The sequence below is a fragment of the Microcaecilia unicolor genome, chromosome 10, assembly GCF_901765095.1.
Source record: "Microcaecilia unicolor chromosome 10, aMicUni1.1, whole genome shotgun sequence".
Classification (NCBI taxonomy): domain Eukaryota; kingdom Metazoa; phylum Chordata; class Amphibia; order Gymnophiona; family Siphonopidae; genus Microcaecilia; species Microcaecilia unicolor.
In genome coordinates, this window is record NC_044040.1 from 21,911,001 (window position 1) to 21,934,547 (window position 23,547).

Consider the following 23,547-nt stretch of genomic DNA (forward strand, 5'->3'; position numbering starts at 1 on the left):
CTAGTGTATATGATATACTTATATACACGTTTGATAGTTTGATTCCACTGCTTTGTTGTTTTGTTGTCTTTTATCTACTGTTTTGTAAGCAGTTGTGTGCTTTTTTGTGTTTTGGCTTAAATAAAAATCAGACAAAGATGGCAAATTAACACTGCCAAGTCATGAGCAAGATGTAAATAGGAACAGCAAACATAGTTTGAAATAAGATGAGAGTTAGAATATATTGCACTAAATGAAAAATTCTATATAATAAAAAGCACCTCCAACGTTCTGAAGCTGACTCCAGGGCAGTGAAGCTTTGAAGGGTTCGTGCTCCTCTGTATCCATGTTCTGTCCTGACGTTTGCATGCTTCCTGGTTCGTCACCAGCAGCAGTGACCAACCACTGGAAGGGAACGCTGCAGAGTTGCCAGGCAACGGAACACGACATCACACGCATGAGGGTGTAATCTTCCCCCCCCCCCCCCCCCCCCCCCAAATTTTAAGTCATCTTCACTTACCAAGTCGGGTTTACGGCGGCCATCAGCAGCGGTAAAAAGCTTGCAGGCTCGGCCCTTCTCTCTCTCTCTCTCAGCTCTGGTCCCGCCCTCATTTCCTGTTTCCACAAGGGCGGGACCAGAGCTGAGAGAGAGAGAAGGGCTGAGCCTGCACGCCTTTACCGCTGCTGACGGCCGCCGTAACCCCGACTTGGTAAGTGAAGATGACTTCTAAAATTCAGAGGGAGGGGTACTGGAAGGGAGGGACGACGACCATGGAACTGGGGAGGAGGGAGGAAGGGGGGATCCTGGAATTGGGAGGGAAGGGGGAGATGGATCCTGGAACTAGGACGGAGGGAGGGGGGGACCCTGAAACTCGGAGAGAGGGAGGGGGGGGGATGGATCCTGGAACTGGGAGGGAGGGCGGGGGGACCATGAAACTTGGAGGGAGGGCGGGGGGACCGTGAAACTCGGTCCCCTGGAACTCGGAGGGAGGGGACGACCATGGAACTCGGAGGGAGGGAGGGGGGCCCATGGCACACAGTCTCATTCTCACACACATACTCTCTCTCTCACAGACACACTCGCACCCAGTCTCACTCTCTCTCTCTCACACACATTCGCATATTCACTCTCTCTCTCTCTCTCTCTCAGTCAATCTCACATACTCTCAAACATACACACTCCCAGGAAAACCTTGCTAGCGCCCGTTTCATTTGTATCAGAAATGGGCCTTTTTTACTAGTTAGATATAATAGGCATCTCTGAAACCTGATGGAAGGAGGATAACCATTGGGACACTGTCATACCAGGGTACAAATTATATTGTAGTGATAGGGTGGAGCGAATTGGTGGAGGGGTAGCATTGTATGTTAAGGAGAGCCTTGAATCAAATGAATTGAAAATTCTACAGGAAACAAAACATATCTTGAAATTCCATGTGTAAAGGGGAAAAGGATAGTGATAAGAGTGTACTACTTTCCACCTTGCCAGGATGAACAGATGGATGTAGAAACGTTATCAGAAATTAGAAAGGCTAACAAACTAGGCAACGCAATAATAATGGGTGATTTCAATTACCCCGATATTGAGTGGGCAAATGTAACTTCAGGGCATGCTAGGAAGGCAAAATTCTTTGACGAAATCAAGGACTGCTTTATGGAGCAGCTTGTACAGGAGCCAACGAGAAGGAAAAATTCTAGACCTAGTCCTTAGTGGAGCGCATAATGTGGTGCAGGAGGTAATGGTGCTGGGGCCTCTTGATAACAGTGATCATAATATGATCAGATTTGATATCGGCTTTGGAGTAAGTACACACAGGAAATCCGGTATGTTAGCATTTAACTTTCAAAAAGGAGACTGTGATAAAATGAGAAGAACGGTGGAAAAAAAACTTAGAGGGGCAGCTGGAAAGGTAAAAAAACTTATATCAGGTGTAGATGCTGTTCAAAAATACCATCCTGGAAGTCCAGGCCAAATATATTCCATGTATTAAAAAAGGAGGAAGGAAGACCAAATGACAGCCAGCATGGTTAAAAAGTGAGGTGAAGGAAGCTATTGGTGCTAAAAGAAAATCCTTCAGAAAATGGATGAAGGATCCAACTGAAAATAATAAGAAATAGCATAAGGAATGTCAAGTCAAAAGCAAAAGCGTTGATAAGGAAGTCAAAGAGAAACTTTGAAAAAAAGATTGCGTTGGAGGCAAAAACACATATGGGCTCATATTCGAAAGAGGACGACACCCATCTTTCGACATAAATTGGAAGACTGACGTCCTTCTCACAGGGTCGTCCAAATTGGTATAATCGAAAGCCGATTTTGGACGTCCCCAACTGCTTTCCGTCACAGGGACGGCCAAAGTTCAAGGGGACGTATCAAAGGTGTAGCAAAGGCGGGACTTGGGCGTGACTAACACTAGGACATCCTCGACCCATAATCAAAAGAAACAAGGACGTCCCTGACGAACACTTGGACGACTTTACCTGGTTACGACCAAGGCACAAAAAGGTGCCCAAAATGGCCAGATGACCATGGGAGAGAATCGGGGATGACCTCCTCTTACTCCCCCAGTGGTCACTAACCCCCTCCCACCCTCAAAAAATATATTTAAAAATATTGATTGCCAGCCTCAGATGTCATACTCAGCAGGTATGCAGGTCCCTGGAGCAGTTTTAGTGGATGCAGTGCACTTCAGGCAGGCGGACCTAGGCCCCCCCACCTGTTACGTTTGTGGTGGAAACAGCGAGCCCATAAAAAACCCACTGTACCCACATCTAAGTGCCCCCTTGACATGTAAGGGCTATGGTAGTAGTGTACAGTTGTAGGTAGTGGGTTTTGGGGGGCTCAGCACACAAGGTAAGGTAGCTATGTACCTGGGAGCAATTTCTGAAGTCCACTGCAGTGCCCCCTAGGGTGCCCAGATGGTGTCCTGCCATGTGAGGGGGACCAGTGCACTACAAATGCTGACCCCTCCCACGACCAAATGGCTTGCATTTGGTCATTTATGACATGGACGTCCTTGGTTTCGATTATCGACGAAAATCAGAAACAACCAAGTCTTAAGGATGACCAAATTTAAGGATTTGGGCGTCCCCGACCATATTATTGAAACGAAAGATGGACGTCCATCTTGTTTTAAAAATATGGGTTTCCCCGCCCCTGAATGGGGAAGTTTTGCGAGGGTGTCCTCATCAAAACTTGGATGACCCTTTCAATTATGCCCCTCATAGTGTAAATTGTTTTTAGGTATATTAAAATCAAAAAGCTGGCTAAAGAATTTGTTGGACCTCTAGATGATCGAGGGGTAAAAGAGGCAATCAGGGAAGACAAAGCCATAGAGAAGAGATTAAGGGGGTCTTTTACTAAAGCTTAGCTTGTTATCTGCAGCAAGACCCATAGGAATAAAATGGGCCCTGCTGCAGATAACTCGAGCTAAGCTTTAGTAAAAGACCCCCTAAATGAATTCTTTTCTTTGGTCTTCACCGAGGAAGATTTGGGAGAAGTACCGGTGCCAGAAATGATATTCAAAGCTGACTAGTCAGAGAAACTGAACGAAATCTCTATAAACCTGGAGGATGTTATGGTGCAGTTTGACAAATTAAAGAGTAGCAAATCTTCTGGACCGGATGATATTCATCTCAGAGTACTGATAGAATTGAAAAATGAACTTGAAAAACTATTCTTAGTAATGTTCAATTTATCTTTAAAATCAAGCATGGTACCGGAAGATTGGAGGGTGGTCAATGTAGCGTCGATTTTTTTTTTTTTTTTTTTAAGATTCCAGAAGAGATCTGGGAAATCATAGACCAGTGAACCTGATGTTGGTGCTGGGCAAAATGGTAGAGACTATTATAAAAAACAAAGTTATAGAGCATATTCAAAAGCATGGATTAATGAGACAAAATCAACATGAATTTAGTGAAGGGAAATCTTGCCTCACTTCTTTAAAGGGGTGAACAAACATGTGGATAAAGATGAGCCGGTCAATATTGTGTATCTGAATTTTCAAAAGGCATTCGACAAAGTACCTCATGAAAGACTCCAGAGGAAATTGAAGAGCCATGGGATAGGAGGTGGTGGCCTATTGTGGATTAAAAACTGGTTAAAAGGTCAGCATTCTCAGTGGAGAAGGGTAGATAGTGGGGTTCCCCAGGGGGGTCTGTGTTGGGACCGCTGCTTTTTAACATATTTATAAATGATCTAGAGAGGGGAGTAACTAGTGAGGTAATTACATTTGCTGATGACACAGTTATTCGAAGTTGTTAAATTGCAAGAGGATTGTTTAAAATTAAAGGAGGACCTTACGAGACTGGGGATCTAAATGGCAGATGACATTTAATGTGTGCAAGTGCAAAGTGATGCATATGGGAAAGAGGAACCTGAATTGTAGCTACGTATTGCAAAGTTCCACATTAGGAGTCACCTACCAGGAAAGTGTCAGACTTGTGAGTTTTTGTACCAAGTAGAGGAGTGCTGCTTGGCGGCCAGACAACCCGGGGTTTCACCTGTGCTGACCGCTGTTCCCCAGAGGTTGAGCCCCTAGGTGCGGGTGGTTTGCAGGACTTAAGAGACGTAGCTGGAAGCGGGTTTGTGAACGTATCAGCCAGGCAGGCAGCAGGCAAGAGAGTGATCCCGGTACAGGCAAAGTCAATAGGCAGGCAGCAGGCAGGGGAGTAATCCAGGTACAGGCTATGTCAATAGGCAGGCAGCAGGCAGGGGAGTAATCCAGGAACAGGCTATGTCAATAGGCAAACAACAGGCAAGAGAGTAATCCAGTCACAGATAAAGTCAGTAGTCAGGCAGCAGATCAAGAGAGTAATCCAGGTACAGGCAAAGTCAATAGGCAGGCAGCAGGCAAGAGAGTGATCCAGGTACAGGCAAAGTCAGCAACGAGCGACAAGTAGATAAAAAGCAAACTACTGAGCAAGTAACACCTACCAAAGTAGAAGCCGAAGCATGGAGTCCAGGAAGAGCTCAGCTGATAAAGTGCTGGCGTCTGACATCAGCAGGAACCAGCATGGAGAAGGAGCACAGCCATAGGACAAGAGCCAGGGGGAGGAGGAACTGGAAGACCAATAGGAGGAAGCAAGGGAAGCCAGGCAGAGGGAGAGCAGACACAGGTGGGTGGAAGCAAAGCAATTAAGGAACCTGCAACCACCGGTCTCTGAACAAACCCAGAGAAGAACTACACACACATGGCTCAGGGCAGTGCCAGTCAAGTGTGCTTGTCAACTGGACCCTGTGCAGCCCAAGGACGCCGCTTGCGTTGAGGTAGGGGACATGACAGAAAGGGATCTAGGCATCATCATTGATGATACATTGAAATAGAGAGCTGCACGGCTTCCGTCCCCGCGGGAATCCCGCGGAACCCGCGGGATTCCCGCGGGGACGGAGGCAGTTCCTGCGGGGTTCCCGCGGGGATGGAAGCTGTTCTGCGGGGTTCCCGCGGGGACGGAGTCAGTTCCTGCGGGGTTCCCGCGGGGATGGAACCAGTTCTGTGGGCTTCCCGTGGAATTGTATGCTCCACCTGCACCAGCCTCTCATCTACCGAATACCAATTTCTTTGAGTGCTGTCTCCTCCTCCTCCTCCTCTTCCTCCTTGCTTTAACAGCATAAATGTGGAAAGTCTTCCATTAAGGAGGTGGTAGAGTCACAAATGATGACGGAATTCAAAAAGGCATGGGATGAACACAGAGGATCTCTAATTAGAAAATGGAAGTTATAAAAACCTAACCTTAAATGGCTGCATGTGTGTGGATGTGTCAAGTGACGCTTAGATGGCGACTCTGGCTGTGATGAACTAGAGCTGATACCTGGCAGACTTGTATGGTCTGTGTCTCATACATGGCAATCTGGTGTAGGATGGGCTGGAAAGGGCTTAGACAGCAACTTCAGTGGCTGGAACATGAGGACAGTGCTGGACAGACGTTTATGGTCTGTGTCCCACAAATGAGAACATGAATAGGCTGGAATGGGCTTCGATGGCAACTCCAGCAGTTGGAACATAAGGATGGGGCTAGATAGACTTCTGTGGTCTTTGTTCCAGAAACACGAAAGAAAGACCATAATCAAGTATATAATATCACACTCGTTGATTTAATGATGAATTGATCATGAGTGTGACTATTGGGCAGAGTGGATGGACCGTTCAGGTCTATTTGCTGTCACTTACTATGTTACTATTAATCCTCTTTGCTCCCAGGCTGGTGCACAGACCTCAGCTCTGACACAGGCACGAGAATCAGATGTCACCTGACCTACTGGCACGTGCATGTGGCGACCTCTCAGCACGCACTGCCAGTGAATCAGAGAGAAATCTTACATGTGTGCACCAGAGTGTTCCAAGTTCCAACTTCAGTTTCTTCCTTGCCTACAGTGCTGTGGCTCAAATCCAGAGAGAGACTGAGGGAGCTGACTGGAACTTTCTTTTATGTACTATTAAATTCTTACGGGGATGGGTGGGGATGGGTTAAATTCTTGCGGGGACGGGTGGGGACGGGTTGGGATGGTTTAAATTTTTGCGGGGATGGGTGGGGATGGGTAAGATTCCAGTGGGGATGGGTGGGGACGGGTAAGATTCCAGCGGGGACGGGCGGGGATGGGTAAGATTTCTGTCCCCGTGCAACTCTCTACATTGAAACCCTCTGCTCAGTGTGCGGCAGCGGCTAAGAAAGCAAATAGAATGTAGGTATTATTAGGAAAGGAATGGAAAACAAAAATGAGGAAGTTATAATGTCTTTGTATCACTCCATGGTGCGACCACAGCTCAAATAGTGTATACAGTTCTGGTCACCGCATCTCAAAAAAGATATGGATGGAATTAGAAAAGGTACAGAGAAGGGCAATGAAAATGATAATAGGGACGGGAAGACTTCCTTATGAGGAAAGGCAAAAGTGGCTAGGGCTCTTCAGCTTGGAGAAAAGACAACTGAGGAGAGATATGATAGAGGTCTATAAAATAATGAGTGGAGTGGAACGGGTAGCTGTGAATCGCTTGTTTAATCTTTCCAAAAATACTGGGACTAGGGGACGTGCGATGAAGCTACAAAGTAGTAAATTTAAAACGAATCGGAGAAAATATTCCTTCACTCAACATGTGATTAAACTCTGGAATTCATTGCCAGAGAATATAGTAAAAGTGGTTGTCCTAGCGGGGTTTAAAAAAGGTTTGGATGGCTTCCTAAAGGAAAAGTCCATAGACAATTATTAAAATGGGTGGGGAAAATCCACTGCTTATTTCTAGGATAGGATAAGCAGCATAAAATGTATTGTACTGTTTTGAGATCTTGCTAGGTACTTGTGACCTGGATTGGCCACTGTTGGAAACAGGATGCTGTGCTTGATGGACCTTCAGTCTGTCCCAGTATGGCAATACTTATGTGTAATGAGGATCAGCTAAGTTTGGAAGTGTGACCCAAAGTAAATAAATACATTTAAAAGGTTTAGAACCATAATATAGGGCATTGCCTTTTTGTAGGTAGGTGTGAAGAACAGTGTGTTTTAAGCCTGTAAAATATATGGGACATTTTCCTGCCTTAATTGATTGTGAAGTGTATTTCTCTAGTTTGGCCAGCAGGTGGTGCATGTTTATGCTTAAACTGTTACAGAGGACTGACCCCTCTTTCTTAGCACACAGATAATTGGAAGTGCCTTGCAGTGATGTAACCAGTTTTTATTTGAAACTTGACTGTTCTGGGCTCTGATTGGCCTGGAGTTCTGAAATTACCCAGCAGTGGCTGGCTGTTGCTTCAGTCTTAGCCCAGGAGAAGAGAGAGACAGATCTCTTTTCCTTTGACTCTATGAACAGATATATGCCCTGATCTCCCCAGGTACTGATTAGAAATGTTTAGTTAGTGTTATAATTGATCTCTATTTCAATTACCTGTTATTGTTTGCTGATTGCACATTTTTTGTTCCAGTGTGACAATAAACCTGTTTAGTTTGTTGACTGATGTCTGAACTGATAAAGAATCCTGGTGGTCTGTGAGTGCTTTCTGGGAACTGTGGTACCACTGGGAGTGTGGCCCCTGTAACCTAGAAATCACTGGGTAATTTGAGAGCGGGAGACTTGCCCAGAGACAGTTGTGACCCAGTTGGTGGGAGGAGTATGCTAGTGTAGAGCACAAGCAGCAAGTGCAGGCGGACCTGAGCTGTTCTATGGATAGACCTTCTAAATCGCTGCAGGGTAACTCCAGGCGTGTGGCTAGGCATTACGTGACAGTAGGTATTACTTTACAATATGCTTGGGAATGATAGAGTTTACGTTGATGGTAGTGAGATAGAATCAGAAATGTTTCTGTGTGGTGAGTTTTATAGGGAAATGTTCTATCTCAGCACCCATTATTGGGGACAGGCTAGAGGGTTCTGTGGATGCAGAACTTGTTTGGTTTTAATACTTTATAGGGGAAGCATATATGTTCAGCTGGGGGACTGTGCCTCTTTGCTTCATCTATCATGTTTATTAAAATATGCCGCCTTAAAGAGGATTGTCAAGGCAATTTACAATAAGCAAAATTTCAAGCAGTCTAAGGAAAAGAGCTACAATAATAGACGCGGCCTGGACTGGCCAGCCAGCCATCTGACCTCAACCCATCTGCCCTCCCCAGGCCTACCTTTAAATAGCTCGGTGGTCTACTGGCGTCTTGTGGGCAAGAACAATCCCCACTTACTTTTTCTCAGCCAAAGGAAATCCCCATTTTGGCTGGGGACCCTGTGGGGGGGGGGGGGGGTGGGCAAGAGTAAATTGGGATTGCTCTTGCTCAGAAGATACCAGTAAACCACCACGCCATTTAAAGTAGGCGACCAGGTTGAGGGATTGGGTGGTCAGACAGCTGGTTGACCCTCTTCCTAGGGGAGGGAGAAGGGGGGTGGCAGCAGCTGGCTCATGAGGACTTGCAAAGCATCATTTTTGGTTTCGGTTGGCCTTTATCCCCTCCTTGGGCCCTCCCTGCCCGTATTGGAGGGGTGAGGAAGGAAAAGTGAGAGAGGTCTTGACTGCTGGATCCTAAGTAGTTTTTAGGTTGGCTTCTAGATTTGATAAAAATTTGTCAAGTTCTGATGCAACTTAGTGTCCCCTCATTTTTGTATTTTTTGAAGAGTAAAAAAAAATGGATTTACGTTTACTCATTCTACACCACTCAATATTTTGTATACCTCTATCATATCCTCCCTAAGTTGTCTGTTCTCCAAGCTGAAGAGCCCTGACCTGTTAAACCTTTCGTCATATGAGAGGAGTTCCATCCCTTTAAATCATTTTGGTCACCTTTTCTAATTCAGCTATATCTTTTTTTTTTTTTTTTTTTGGGGGGGGGGGGGGGGGGGGGAGGGACCGTGGAATACGGGGCCAGAATTGCACATAATACTCAAGGTGAGATACCATGGAGTGATTTAGAGGCAATTATAACCTCCTTTGCCTTATTTTCTATCCCTTTCGTAATATTTCCTAGCGTTTTGTTTGCTGTTGTGGCCACCACTTCATACTGAGCAGAAGATTTCAGCATATTGTCTGTAATGACACCTAGATCTTTTCTTGGGTGATGGCTCCTAATGTGGAACCTAGCATCAAGTAGCTATGTTTTGGATTATTCTTCCCAATGTGCATCACTTTGCAGTTGTCCACATTAAATTTCATCTGCCATTTGGATTCCCAGTCTTATACTTTCCTTAGGTTGTCCTGCAATTTCTCGCAGTTCACGTGCGATTTAACAACTTTGAATGGTTTTACATTACCTGCAAATTTGTTCACTTCATTCGTTCCCATTTCCAGGTCATTTATAAATATCTTGAATGGTACTGGTCCAAGTACAGATCCCTGGGGCACTCCACTATTCACCTTCATCCATTGAGAGAAATAGTCATTTAACTCTACCCTTTGTTTTTTTTTTTAATCTTTTAACCAGTTCCCAATCCACAACAGAACATTGCCTTCTATCCCATAGCTTTTTAATTTTCTCAGGAGGAAAACTGTAAAAGACTTTCCTGACCCATAATATGACTTCTGCCCAGCTGCTGTTTCACAGGGCTCTCTGTGTTGGTAGAGTGTTTATTCTGCAGACAAAAAGAAAAAAAAGGCAAGATTACATCAGCCTGTGTGTTTTTTCCCTCTCCCTGCTCAGCAGAAGCATATTCATCTTTGGTTTCTCTATCTGCTTTCTATCCTGTATGTCGTCCATCTTAGTGGGAAACAGTGCTTCAGCTCAGCCAATTATGTAATAGGTGACGATGTGAAAACTCCTCATAAGATTTTGCAATTATGGAATTGTGTGTGCAATAGGTTGCCACCGCCTCCTCTTACTGACGTTCGTTTTCTGTTTTCTACGCTGTCCAGTGCCAAGTCACCTATTCTCTGTAGTAGAATTACAAGCTCTCCTGAAAGACAGGTGTGTCAGGTTGCTGCTTTTTCAACAAGTCTTGGCTTGTACCCTCACAACAGACTACTATTTAAGCATTTTGTTGTATACTCTTGTCAGCTTTTTCACCTGGCAAGTGGATTAGCTTCATTCAGTAGTCTTTTTTTTTTTTTTTTTTTTTTCTCCCTGCCTCTGGAAATGGTTGTTTTCTATAAGCGTTTTCTGCCTAGGGATCTTTCTACAATTCATAGTTACCCTTTTTCATCTCTCTGAACAACTTGCTTATCCACTCCTAGCTGAGATAATATTCAAGCACCTTTCTGACTTCATGCACAACTTTCTTTAAATTAGTCCCCTTATTTTCTAACTCCTCTCTTATCTATCTATGTGTTCCATCGTTCCTTAAGCCTGTGCCGTCTATTAAAATGTTTTATTGTGTTAACACTTTAATGCCAGTAGTATTAGGTCCAACTAAACCTAATTAAACGGGGGACATTTAGTAACTAAATCCACAAACACTGTCCCAATGTTACATAAAGTGTTCTGAAGTGATTAGTTTTCTCAATTGTGACTGAGGGCAACCCTAATTGGGTGTCTGGCCACAACCCTGGGCTAGAGGCTTGGATGGAGGTGCTGGTTGAAGATAGTTTTGGGGAAAGAGCTAGAAGGGAGTTGGGGCAGAAAGGGGGAGCTGGAAAGAGTCAGAAGGAAGGAAAAAAGCCAAACAATACTAACACAAAGAAAAATTTCAAGAATGATAAAAAGAAAAAAAATAGACAAAACAAAATTAGTAAATATGAAAAAAAAATTCCAAAATACAGGCAAAATAAAATTAAAAAGAAATATCAATTAAAAATGCATTTTTGCCTTGGCTTCTAAATAGAAAATGTTGGCTAGTACCCAAATAAGTTTCCATCCTTGTCTACTGTTTACATTGGAGCTGATAAAGACAATAAGTTGTCTCTGAGTGGATTACAAGCCAGTTGCAAGTTAGTGTCCAGTTAGGTTTGTGGCATCATTGGGCAGAACACTTCATGACTTCCAAGAGAGAAAGTATTTTGTTACAGTATAACAGGGTACTTACTCGAAGACCGATATATCAATTATGATCTTGACTTTTTAAGGTACAGAATCATTTCAAAGAGGCAGGCAGAAATAAAAACTTGTCTCCGGGGCCAGTGGAAGAGGTGTTGAGTGTCCTAAGCAAACCTTCTGCCTTATTATTATTATTATTATATACCGCCTGCAAACTAAAAGGCTACTGAAGCATTGCCTACTCCCCTTCGATTAACTTACAGCTCACTAGGTCCAACTCAAGCATCATGACCATCCTAGCACCTCTCGTTTAGACTACTGCAGTCTGCTTCTTGCTGGCCTCCCACTTAGTCACCTCTCCCCCCTCCAATCGGTTCAAAACTCTGCTGCCTGTCTCGTCTTCCGCCAGGGTCGCTTTACTCATAGTACCCCTCTCCTCAAGACCCTTCACTGGCTCCCTATCCGTTTTCGCATCCTGTTCAAACTTCTTCTACTAACCTATAAATGTACTCACTCTGCTGCTCCCCAGTATCTCTCCACACTCGTCCTTCCCTACACCCCTTCCCGTGCACTCCGCTCCATGGATAAATCCTTCTTATCTGTTCCCTTCTCCACTACTGCCAACTCCAGACTTCGCGCCTTCTGTCTCGCTGCACCCTACGCCTGGAATAAACTTCTTGAGCCCCTACGTCTTGCCCCATCCTTGGCCACCTTTAAATCTAGACTGAAAGCCCACCTCTTTAACATTGCTTTTGACTCGTAACCACTTGTAACCACTCGCCTCCACCTACCCTCCTCTCTTCCTTCCCGTTCACATTAATTGATTTGATTTGCTTACTTTATTTTTTGTCTATTAGATTGTAAGCTCTTTGAGCAGGGACTGTCTTTCTTCTATGTTTGTGCAGCGCTGCGTATGCCTTGTAGCGCTATAGAAATGCTAAATAGTAGTAGTAGCACCACCACCCCACCTTCAATAAGCTGTAAAATGCATACTTGGACATAAGAATAGCCGTACTGAGTCAGAACAATGGTCCATCTAGCCCAGTATCCTGTTTCCAACAGTGGCCAATTCAGGTCACAAGTACCTGGCAGAAACCCAAATAGTAGCAACATTCCATGCTATTAGTCCCAGGGCAAATAGTGGCTTCCCCATGTCCATCTCAATAACAGGTTATGGACTTTTCCTCCAGGAGCTTGTCCAAACCTTTTTTTAAACCCAGATATGCTAACTGCCGTTCCTCCAGCAGCAAGTTCCAGAGCTTAACTATTCTTTGAGTGAAAAAATATTTCCTCCTATTTGTTTTAAAAGTACCAATTCACTTCTCGTTCTACACCACTCAGGATTTTGTAGACCTCAATTATATCTCCCCTCAGCCATCTCTTTCCAAGCATTTCCTCATACGAGAAGTTCCATCCCCTTTATCACTCTTCTTTGAACCTTTTCTAATTTTGCTATATCTTTTTTGAGATTCAGCAGCCAGAATTGAATGAGGTCACACCATGGAGTGATACAGAGGCATTATAGTGTTCTCGGTCTAATTTACTATCCCTTTCCTAATAATTCCTAGCATCCTGTTTGCTTTTTTGGCTGCCACTGCACACTGGGCAGAAGATTTCAGCATATTTTGAATATTACATTTTGCTTTGTGTATGAGTAATGAGGGCAATTTCCAAGTGACTTATCCAGGTAAATTGGCTGTTGGAAAATTGCTTACCCTCTCTGCAGGTAAAAGAATGTGCTGATATATCTGAGTTTGTATGGCTGTCAAAATCTATTTTTCTTTGGCAGCTGCTGCTTTTTGCCACCCTCAGAAACTTTTGTGCGAGGCAACTGCATAGTCTTGCCTAATGGTTAAGCCAGTCCTGATTGACTCCAAGGAATGCCTGGTTGTTGACTCAGTCAATTACTGGCTCCCTTTGGTGCCAGTAAAGGAATCTGTGAATGAAGGAAGACCTATTACAGTAATGATCCTTAAATTAGTAAATTACGTCATGTCTTGTTTCAACCAAGATACACAACTTGTCATAATTGTCTGAAACCAGCCCATCCTCAGCTATTGTATACTTATATTTAGGTGAATCAGTGTTCGATGAAGAGAGTAGACTGAAATTAAAGTGAGATGTGTAAGCAGATTCAAGTGCTCTAAATTCAGCCCTGCGTTTAACCTTTAAACTTTCCTATTTGGTGCTCTTGGATCTGATTTTCATGCTCAGAATAGCTTGTTCCTTGATTTGCTGTTTCTTAGTCATTCAGAGGTAAATTGTTAGAACCATTTACTCTAGAAATTGTGATGTACCTGAGTGAATTGGCTGTCTGAAAATTGCCACCCTTGGAATAACTAACTACTAGACAAGGGTTCCATAGCACACATACTTTTAGCTGGATTGAGGGGGAAGTGTTTCATGACCCATAGCAACAATGAACATAAATTTTATTTCAAATCTAATCGTCATTTTTTTCCCACAGAAATTTTACCTGTATAAAAATCATGTGCAAAGGTTAAATTCATGGCAATTTCTAGACTTGCACCTAAGTAGACAGTTTGAAAATTGCTCTTTATTATAATCTTCATTGCAATTCATTGTGGATAATGGTGTAGTTACATTTGTTATGTGGCTAATCTGTACAGAGTGGTGATATCCCACAATAGCAAGATATGAATTTTTACATATTTTGCCTCTGTGGACTTGTGGTGGGCTATAATAAAGTAATGTTTGGGCTGTACATACCTGTTTCTATAGGATAATGATGCGCTGATCTTTCCCTGCTTGCTTGCTTCCCTCCCTCCTGCATGGTTGTACTAAATGTTGTCTGCTCAGCTCTTTCAGAATATAAATTCATGCTTGTAAGGCCACCAGTAATCGCTCGGATCAGTCCTGATTTTTCTCCCCCTCCCTGAGAACATTACTGCAGTGTTGCATTCTGCACCAGTTTCTTATACCCAGAAAATCTGAAGACAAAGTTTGAACACTTTTTGGTCTATATATCTGGTTGTATATTGTGACTCATGTACAGCATCATCTGTGGATAATTCTTATTCTGGTCCAGAGACAACAGCCTTCTGCTAAACATGTTTTAATTGCCCTGCATGCCTGGCAGCTGCCATTCTTGAATGCCACATACAGTGTTTATTCTGTCTGGTGTATATAGTCTTGTTCTGTAACACCTGTTCTGCCATGGAGCAGGCAAATGCCAGCATGTGTGCTGCTGTTCACTGTCTCCCAGCCAAGTAGGCATTTCAGAATCACAGGCCTGAGGTAGAAATGCTCTGTTTTCCGAAAGATGAGTATTACATTTATTTCTAAAGAGAATTTCATAAAGTAAGACATCAGCTGTCCTTGTAGAACAGTTCAGTACCAGTTGTGTAACATTTTAGCCTAGAGCATGGGAAGGCATAATAAAGATCTAAACAGGTCACTTTAGTATATAAAGCCAATGTTTATTTTATTTAAAATCTTTGTCCTGATGATCTGAGAACCTTCCTTCAACTGGCTACAAAGTATTAAACATAATATGCTTCACGTTGAGAAATTGAAGTATGTGAATGGTGCTTTAGATATACCTTTGATAAGTGATTACAGGTTCAGAAATGGAATATCATTTCAAACTAGTGGATTTAGTATGCATTCTTCTGAAGTGATGTCAAAGAAAATCTAGTCTGCCACATTCACTAAATAGAGAAATATTGATTATATGAGAAGGAATAATGAGCTATATTTATTTATGTATTAGGATTTATTTACCGCCATTTTGAAGGAATTCACTCAAGGTGGTGTACAAGAAGGAGTGGCCTAGTGGTTAGGGTGGTGGACTTTGGTCCTGAGGAACTGAGTTCGATTCCCACTTCAGGCACAGGCAGCTCCTTGTGACTCTGGGCAAGTCACTTAACCCTCCATTGCCCCATGTAAGCCGCATTGAGCCTGCCATGAGTGGGAAAGCGCAGGGTACAAATGTAACAAAAATAAAATAGATACTATTGGAGATTCTACATGGAATGTTGCTACTATTGGAGATTCTACATGGAATGTTGCTATTCCACTAGCAACATTCCATGTAGAAGGCTGCGCAGGCTTCTCTTTCTGCGAGTCTGACGTCCTGCACGTATGTGCAGGACGTCAGACTCACAGAAGCAGAAGCCTGCGCGGCCACATTGGAGATCTGCAAGGGCCGACTTCTACATGGGATGTTGCTAGTGGAATAGCAACATTCCATGTAGAATCTCAAATAATAGCAACAGTGGAGGAGTGGCCTAGTGGTTAGGGTGGTGGACTTTGGTCCTGAGGAACTGAGTTTGATTCCCACTTCAGGCACAGGCAGCTCCTTGTGACTCTGGGCAAGTCACTAAACCCTCCATTGCCCCATGTAAACCGCATTGAGCCTGCCATGAGTGGGAAAGCGTGGGGTACAAATGTAACAAAACAAAAAAAAAGACAATTACAGCAGTAAAAATATTCAAACAATACAAAGTATAGCATAGTTATGCTACATTATAATGTCAACACAATAAAACATTTTAATAGACAGCATAGGGTGTAAGCAAAGATGGAACATATAGACAAGATAGAGTAACAGAATTAAAAAAAAAAAAAAAGACTAGTTAAGGAGAGTTGCAAATGAGGTCAGAAAGGTGCTTGAACATTATCTTGGCTAGGGTAGGAGTGGATACACGTGTCCTGCTATAAAATGTGCAGCTGGTGTCATTTACTTCTTCTGTTAAAGGTCTGGTTGAAGAGCCAAGCTTTCACCTGCTTCCTGAAGTAGAGATAGTCTTGTGTTTAGCGAAGCCTTTCAGGGAGTGCGTTCTAGAGCGTGGGGGCTACTCCGGAGAAGACTTGCGGGAGTTACATCGTGTGATGTCCTTTGGAGAGGGTGTGGTTAGGGAAACTCCTTGGGGAGGACCTTAGTGACCTTGAAGGTGTGTAGAGGGAGATCCTGTTCTTCAAGTACTCTGGGCCATTTTCTTTAAGGGACTTGAAGGTCAAACAGAGAGTTTTAAATTTGGCTCTGAATTGTACTGGTGGCCAGTGTAGTTGATGCAAAAATGGTATGATGTGGTCACTTCGTTTACAACCTTCTGTTAGTCTTCCTGTAGCATTCTGAATCAATTGGAGCTGGTGCAAGCCCTTTGTAGTCAGGCCAGTGTAGAATGCATTACAATAATCCAGTATGAATGTTGACCTTGTTTGCCAGTGTTATGTTTTTAGAATGAAAAGTTTCAAAAAATCCTCTGCCCTAAAAAACTGCAAAGTTTAGGAGGAAAAAAAAAAAGCCTGAGCCAACTGTTGTACCCCTCCTCCACACAGTTTCTTTCATGCTTGCCAGCCCACCCACCCATATCAGTCCCCAGCCAGCCAGCTCCCCACCCCCCAACACCTGTATCAGCTACCTTTGATCCAGCACCCCTGCCCACCCACATACCTCGAGTCACTCCAGGGGCCCCGAGGTGACCTGGACAGAGTGATCCCCATTCGTTCCTGCCCTGACAGCTTCCTTAGGACCCCAGGATCAACAATGTTAAGAAGAGGAGAGCAATGGGGTTGGTAGAGAGGCAAAATAAGAGACTGATGGAGGTCACTGGAAGGATTACTAACTAGTTCCTGGTTATCAGAGACAGGATGAGCTAGTCCTGGTTTTACTTCTATTACATTCATTTAGGGTAAGATCAGGTCTGGCTCAGTCTATCCCTTCATCCATCTGGACTAGCTGTTTTTGCTCCTACATCAGCCTCCAGGCACAAAATCAAGATCTTCTACTACTGCTACCCACATTCTACTACTACCACTACCCACATTCCCAGTTTCTGTCCAGCATCTCTCTTTTCTCTTCTCTTCCCTTCCCTCCTCTCCCTGGCACCCAATCGTCTAGTATCACCCCCTTTTATGCTCTGTCTCTCCCACCTACCTACCTGTCCAGCATTGCCCCCTTCTACCCTCCCACCTGTTCAGACTTGCCCTTTCTCTCTCATCCACCTATTCAGCATCGCCCCTTCTTTGTTCCCACCCGCCTTCTTGATTCCATTCCCCCTCATCCATCCAGCATTGCCTTCTCTCCCCTTCAGCATCACCCTCCCCAACCTCCCTGTGTGTCCAACAATTCCCCTCAAAGTGAAACCTACATACCTCTTTCTGCTACAGCTGCTGTCCCTCTGTGCATAGGGCAGCAATCAAACTACAGTAATAATGCCGGGAGGTAGGCCGTGCTGGTTCCGCCGCCTCTGATACATTCCGTATGTGTCAGAGAGGGCATGATCAGCAAGGCCTTTGTGACTGCATGAGCTCAAAGGCTTGTGGTGGTTGTTACTGCAGCTTGTTTGAAGCTGTCATCTGTAGCAGCCACCAGCAAGACATTTTAGTACCCTTGAGTAACATACCGCAAATCAGTGCCTCACTGGCTCACCTCGTAAGTCAGTTCTGATGACAGATTAGTGTACCTGTAACTGTGCTGATATATTTGAATGGGTCTGCAACTGGAAATTAGAGATTTTATAATCTATAAAATTTCACTTGTCAGCAATTGAATGAACATCTGCTTCAGTGACACATGCTCTTTCTTGCAGTGCTGAGGTATGTAAACAGGTGTGCTGGGCCCTGAGAGATTTCACCAGGTTCTTTCGATAGCTACACTCCTGCGCTGGACCTGTCTTCAAGGTCAGTATGACGCATGCTAATAAGTACAAGTATTGCATAAGGACTACTGGCTTTCCACCCGACGGGAGGATTTTCTTTTACCCAACAGTGCTTCTGGGACAAAAGGCATGAAGAGTGAAGGAAGAAGTACAGATAGCCCAAAGCACCCTCTCTTGGCCCAGGAGCCTTGTATTACCTGTGATTGATGGTAGCAAAAAACACAAAGAGAAATGCATTGTATAATTTCCCAACAATCTCAGCAACTACTATATTGAAAGTTTGTTTATTATTTCTATAGTCCATTCGGTATACACTGTCCCAGATATAAACTTAAAGCTTGGGAGAAAACCTTGCTTTCTCCGAGGACAAGCAGGCTGTATTAATCTCACAAGTTGGTTGACGATCCACGTCGGCCTGGGAACCGGCATAATAAAAAAGCAAAACTTTGCCAGAGCCTTCTGGGGCACGTGCCACACCTCACTGCGCATGCGCTGCGTGCCTTCCTGCCCGCAGTGGGAGCGCGCTCTTCAGTTCTTTTTCTTCCGCGTGAGGAGCGGCAGTGTTTCCTGTGTCTCCTCTGTGTGCCCGGGAAAGAGCCTGATGTGCTTTTTTCATAGTGCCTTTCGTTTTTTTTTTCTCTTCTTTCTCAGTTTTATTTTGTTCATTTTATATTAAAAATAAAAAAACAAACAATTCCTTTAGTGTATTTTAGGGTTCCCCCCCCCCCCCCCCCCCCCCCCCCCCCCCACGCCAAGTTTCCATTTTTCGTCACGACCGCTTTTAGGCCTGCTTGGCTGGATCCTTCCCTTCTTTTTGTGCCTTTTTCTTTTGGCACAATCACATTTTTTTTATTTAGCTGGAGCTGTCTTCCCTTCCATGTCATAGAAGACTTCCAGTGGCTTCAAACGTTGTACTCAGTGCAACCGGACAATCTCGGGCACCGATACCCATTCTCGGTGTATTCAGTGCCTTGAGCCTGACCATAGCCCGGCAACTTGTGCCCTTTGTCTTCGTATAAAGAAAAGGATGCAAATTGCCTGAGAAGCTCAAAAGGAAAGACTTTTTGGAGCTCAGTCTGGTCCTTCGGCATCAGCATTGAGGTCAGCGGCATTGAGGGAGCATCGACGTCGGGAGTGGAGGTAGGAATGGCTGCTCAGAGACCCTGACACACTGGGAACAGTGAGGCGTCGAGTGGGTCTCCACCTACCTCGAGGCCTCCTGATATGCAGGCCCCTTGGGACCGATCTTCATCGGACCCGACCCCAAAGCAACAGAGGATTCGATGTTGTCCTTTTCGGCACCAAGGAGTCTCGGTGAGGTGCATCAGGCGAAGGCCAAGAAGCACCGACACCGTTCTCCTTCGCCACACAGTGCCAAGAGCTCTGGGGTGCCGAGGGATTCGGCACTCAAGAAGTGTCGGCACTGTGAAGATTGCTCTCCATTCAGGTGCCGATGTGTGGGTCTCCTATCAGCCAAGTATCTGCTCCCGCACCCCAGCCACTTCCGCAGCCTGATGTCCAGCCATCCCACAGCCTTTACCGATGGCGGCTCGATGACTGATTCGGGCCTTACTTCCAGAGCTTCTGGGAGGCTTGCTGCATCGAAGTGCATCGGCATCGGAGTTGTTTGTGCCTACCATGCTTTCTGCTGCAGCTCCGTCTGGCCCACAACCCGCGGTGAGGCATTTGATGCTGCTTGCGGCCTCGGTGTTGACACCACCCAGGCCGGTTCTCCTGGGGCACCCCCTCGGTGGATCTTTTTGCCACTCAAATCACAAGGTCCCTCAGTTCTGTTCCAGGCTTCAGGCCCACGACAGACTAGCGATAGATGCCTTCCTTCTTCATTGGGGGATGGGACTTCTGTATGCGTATCCTCCCATACCACTAGTGGGGAAGATTTTGTTGAAACTCAAGCAAGACCGTGGAACCATGATTCTGATCGTGCCCTACTGGCAGCATCAGATTTGGTTCCCTCTTCTGGAATTATCCTCCGAAGAACTGTGGAGATTAGTGTTTTCCGACCCTCAGAACGAGGGGTTGCTTCTACATTCCAACCTCCAGGCTCTGGCTCTCACAGCCTGGATGTTGAGAGCCTAGAATGTGCTTCCTTGGTTCTTTTGGAGGGTGTCTCCCGAGTTTTGCTGACTTCCAGGAAAGATTCCACTAAGAGGTGTTATTTTAAATGGAGGAGGTTTGGCATCTGGTGTGACAGCAAGGCCATAGATCCCCTTTCTTGTCCTACGAAGACCCTGCTTGAATATCTTGTACACCTGTGAGAGTCTGGTCTCAAGACCAACTCTGTAAGGGTTCACCTCAGTGCAATTAGTGCTTATCAGTGTGTAGAAGGTAAAGCCTATCTCTGGACAGCCTTTAGTTCACTTCATGAGAGGTTTGCTTTTGGGCGATCAGTGTTGCAGAATCTGGGGTTTAGAATCCAACTCCACCCTCCTAGGCCCGTTTTGTGCTATTCCAGGCTGCACTCAGCTAGTTTGTATATAGTTTCAGGTTAATCTGTGTTATGTCCTTGCCGTTGCGAGGCCCAGTTGACTGCTGTTTGTTATTTTGAGTGAGCCTGGATGCTGGGGATATCCCACTTATGAGATTAATACAGCCTGCTTGTCCTCGGAGAAAGCGAGATACTTACCTGTAGCAGGTATTCTCTGAGGACGGCAGGCTGATTATTCTCACAATCCCGCCCACCTCCCTTTGGAGTTGTCTCTTCTCTTTTTATGCTCTTATGTTGTTATATTAAACTGAAGAGCACGGTCCAGTTATGGGCGGAAAGGCACGCGCCCCAGAAAGCTCTGGCAAAGTTTTGCTTTTTTATTATGCCGGTTCCCAGGCCGACACGGATCGTTGACCCACTTGTGAGAATAATCAGCCTGCTGTCCTCTGAGAATACCTGCTACAGTTAAGTATCTTCACTTTACCTGTTTGGTGGAGAAATCATGAGAAGGAAGCTTGTGCTAATACTGTCTATGCTGTACACGTTTTCTTTGAATAAACAGACATTATTCCTAAGGGCTATAAACCTGAGTTTCAGATTACTTGTAATTCTTCCGAAATAGTTCAACAATTGACTTATAATGTTAGCTTTCTTCATAAACTCAGTCTGGTTTCTTCCTTTCTGTCTTTTAACAGGAATGACTGTTATTACTAGAAGACAGGAGATTATGACAAAAAAAATCCAAGACCGTATCCCACAATCAGAAAACTTCATTGTGGAATTGGGCTTTCACTCACATTAGTGTGTAATGCCAAATCGAAGGAAGAAAGAGTGGGCACCAGAGTGCAAACGTCGCTTCGAGAGGCAATCCTGTGACATTAGTGCTTGTGTGTGATGGTGAAAGAAACTCAACACAAAGTACATAAGAAAGAGGTGACAGATGGCTGCAGCCTGACTGTTCAGCACCTTGTGGAGAGGGGGACCTGGATTTCAAGGTGGACTTATTTTAAAACAAAAACTAAAAAACAAAAAACACAAAAAAAAAAGGATAAAACAAAAAAAGAAACTAAAGATGGAAGAATTTGCCTGAAAGCAAAAGAAAATGGAGCTAACTTTCTATGAAATGAAATAAATAAGATTTAGTTCTGCAAATATTGAATTGAGGTAACAATATTAAAATAAATCAGCCCTGTGATCTGCAGAGAGAAAGAAAGGTAGGGGATGGCAACCCATTATTCATCTTTAATGGGTTTCCCCCTCTTTCCTCCTGCCAAATGATTGGGAAAGGCCAGGAGATGGTGGAGATATTCAACCTTATTTTGCCCCTCTAGTTTGACAGACTCTGGCAGGCATGCATTTTACCATGAGGCAAATTCTAAGCATCCTCCCTGAGGATTGTACATAGGGAAGGACTGTTTTGGTGAGTGAGAGGTTTTGAGGTCTCCTCGTCCCCACAGCCCCTTCCTGTGCACCTCTTCAATCCCTTGTAAGTGCCAGTCCTATGAGGGAGGGATGAGATCTTGTATCTGACAGAGGAATGTAATGTTCAGCTTTCACTGATTTTACATGACCTTTGTTGATTGGGTTTTGGGGCTGGCACATTATATTCAATCTGGATAATTTATTGAAATAGGGCAAATCCAAAAAACAAAATTCCCCAAATGCCCATCATGTAGTGTTAAAGATCCCCATGCAGGCATTTAGTTTCAAGCGTATGCTGTTCCGTCTGGTGTTGTAGCCATCTCGCGAACAATAAAACTAAACAAAAAAATTACAAAAAAAAATGAAAAAAATGTAAAAATTAAAATCTTAATACATTTTCTGACTTGCCTTCTGTGTGTTTGTGTTTTCGTTTTGGTTTTATCAGGAACCTAAACATCCTATTGAAAAAAGAACACGAGTGTCTGATCTCATACCTTCAGTCTCATTTGGAGGGCAACAATAGGAATAAAATTGATGTTCATTGAAAAGATTTAATTCACTTTTTTGAAGAAGTAATATAATTAAGTTAATATGTCTTGAGGTTGGACCAGTGGCTCAGATAGGTAAATGTTGCATACTACCATACATGAGGTCCCTAGTTCAACTTCCAGGTTATTTGGGGCTGGAAATGTCATTAAGGCAGCGTTCACATTTCTCTTCCCCTCCCTACCCGTCCTCAGTTGTGATTGCTTGGGAGTAGTGCCATGAGCTCCAAGGGCCAATGACAATATGGTGATTTCATTTTATTTTGTTTTTCCCCATTTTAACAGTCTTGATGAGGAAACAAAAAAGGAGACTGTGTGGATCCCCAGACACGTAGTAAGAATTGTGCAAAAACCTCTTTATTAAGAATTTTGGTGGTGGGTCTTCATCTAGGTACTGATATTTTCCTCAATCCTAACTGTACTGTTCCTCTTTTGCCATCCCACATTGATGATAACATGAGGAAAGGTTCCCGTAGTGCAGTCTGTCAAGCAGTGGGCACAGTGGCTTTTAGGGATTGATGCTCTCATAGGAACTGGCCTGTGGGTGTGTTTTAATTGAATGTATCCTAGGAGCTATACAGGTCTCCTGGAATGTCAAGCACTTGCATTCCTGTTGACATCTAGAGTGCCTCAAGGATCTGTACTGAGACCAGTACTTTTTTTTTTAGAAGATAAAGCAGTGAGTGAGGTTATCAGATTTGCTGATGACAAAATTATTCAAAGTTAAAACAGAAGAAGTTTATAGTTTACTTGCTATACTGCTCTGACTAAGCAGATCAGAGCGGTGTGCATACAAAAAAATTCAGAAAAGGAAAGAAACTCCAATTAAAATAGGAAAGTAACACAATTATGCAAAGAGATTAAAGAGAACTAAGAAAGGAAAGGGGAAGGGGAGATAAAAACCTTGAAATACTGGAAGGGAATGGGTTGGCTGGTGGCCTCTTTCAGTTTATTATTCCAAAAACCTGTTTGAAAAGCCGTGTCTTAGGTCAGTTTTAAAATTCTTAAAAGGGAGGTGGCTATGAAGAAGGAGAAAGGAAGAAAAAAGCACTATGTCCAACTCAAGATAAGCAAACTTAGGAGGACTAGGCGATGTGCATTTATGGAGCGGAGGACACTGGTGAGTAAGGAATTGTGAGACAAGATAATC

The 23,547-nt window shown here is 44.1% G+C and overlaps 1 protein-coding gene across 1 annotated transcript in view; it reads left to right on the plus strand.

Annotated features, from left to right (window-relative positions):
- The window catches only part of TNPO3 (transportin 3), a 124,365-nt gene extending 102,898 nt beyond the window's left edge, over positions 1 to 21,467 (plus strand). Inside the window, 2 exon segments of the mRNA XM_030216254.1 lie at positions 17,916 to 18,006; positions 21,126 to 21,467. Of these exon segments, the coding sequence (XP_030072114.1) occupies positions 17,916 to 17,976 (61 nt within the window). The 3' untranslated portion in view covers positions 17,977 to 18,006; positions 21,126 to 21,467.
- The last annotated feature ends 2,080 nt before the right edge of the window (positions 21,468 to 23,547 follow it).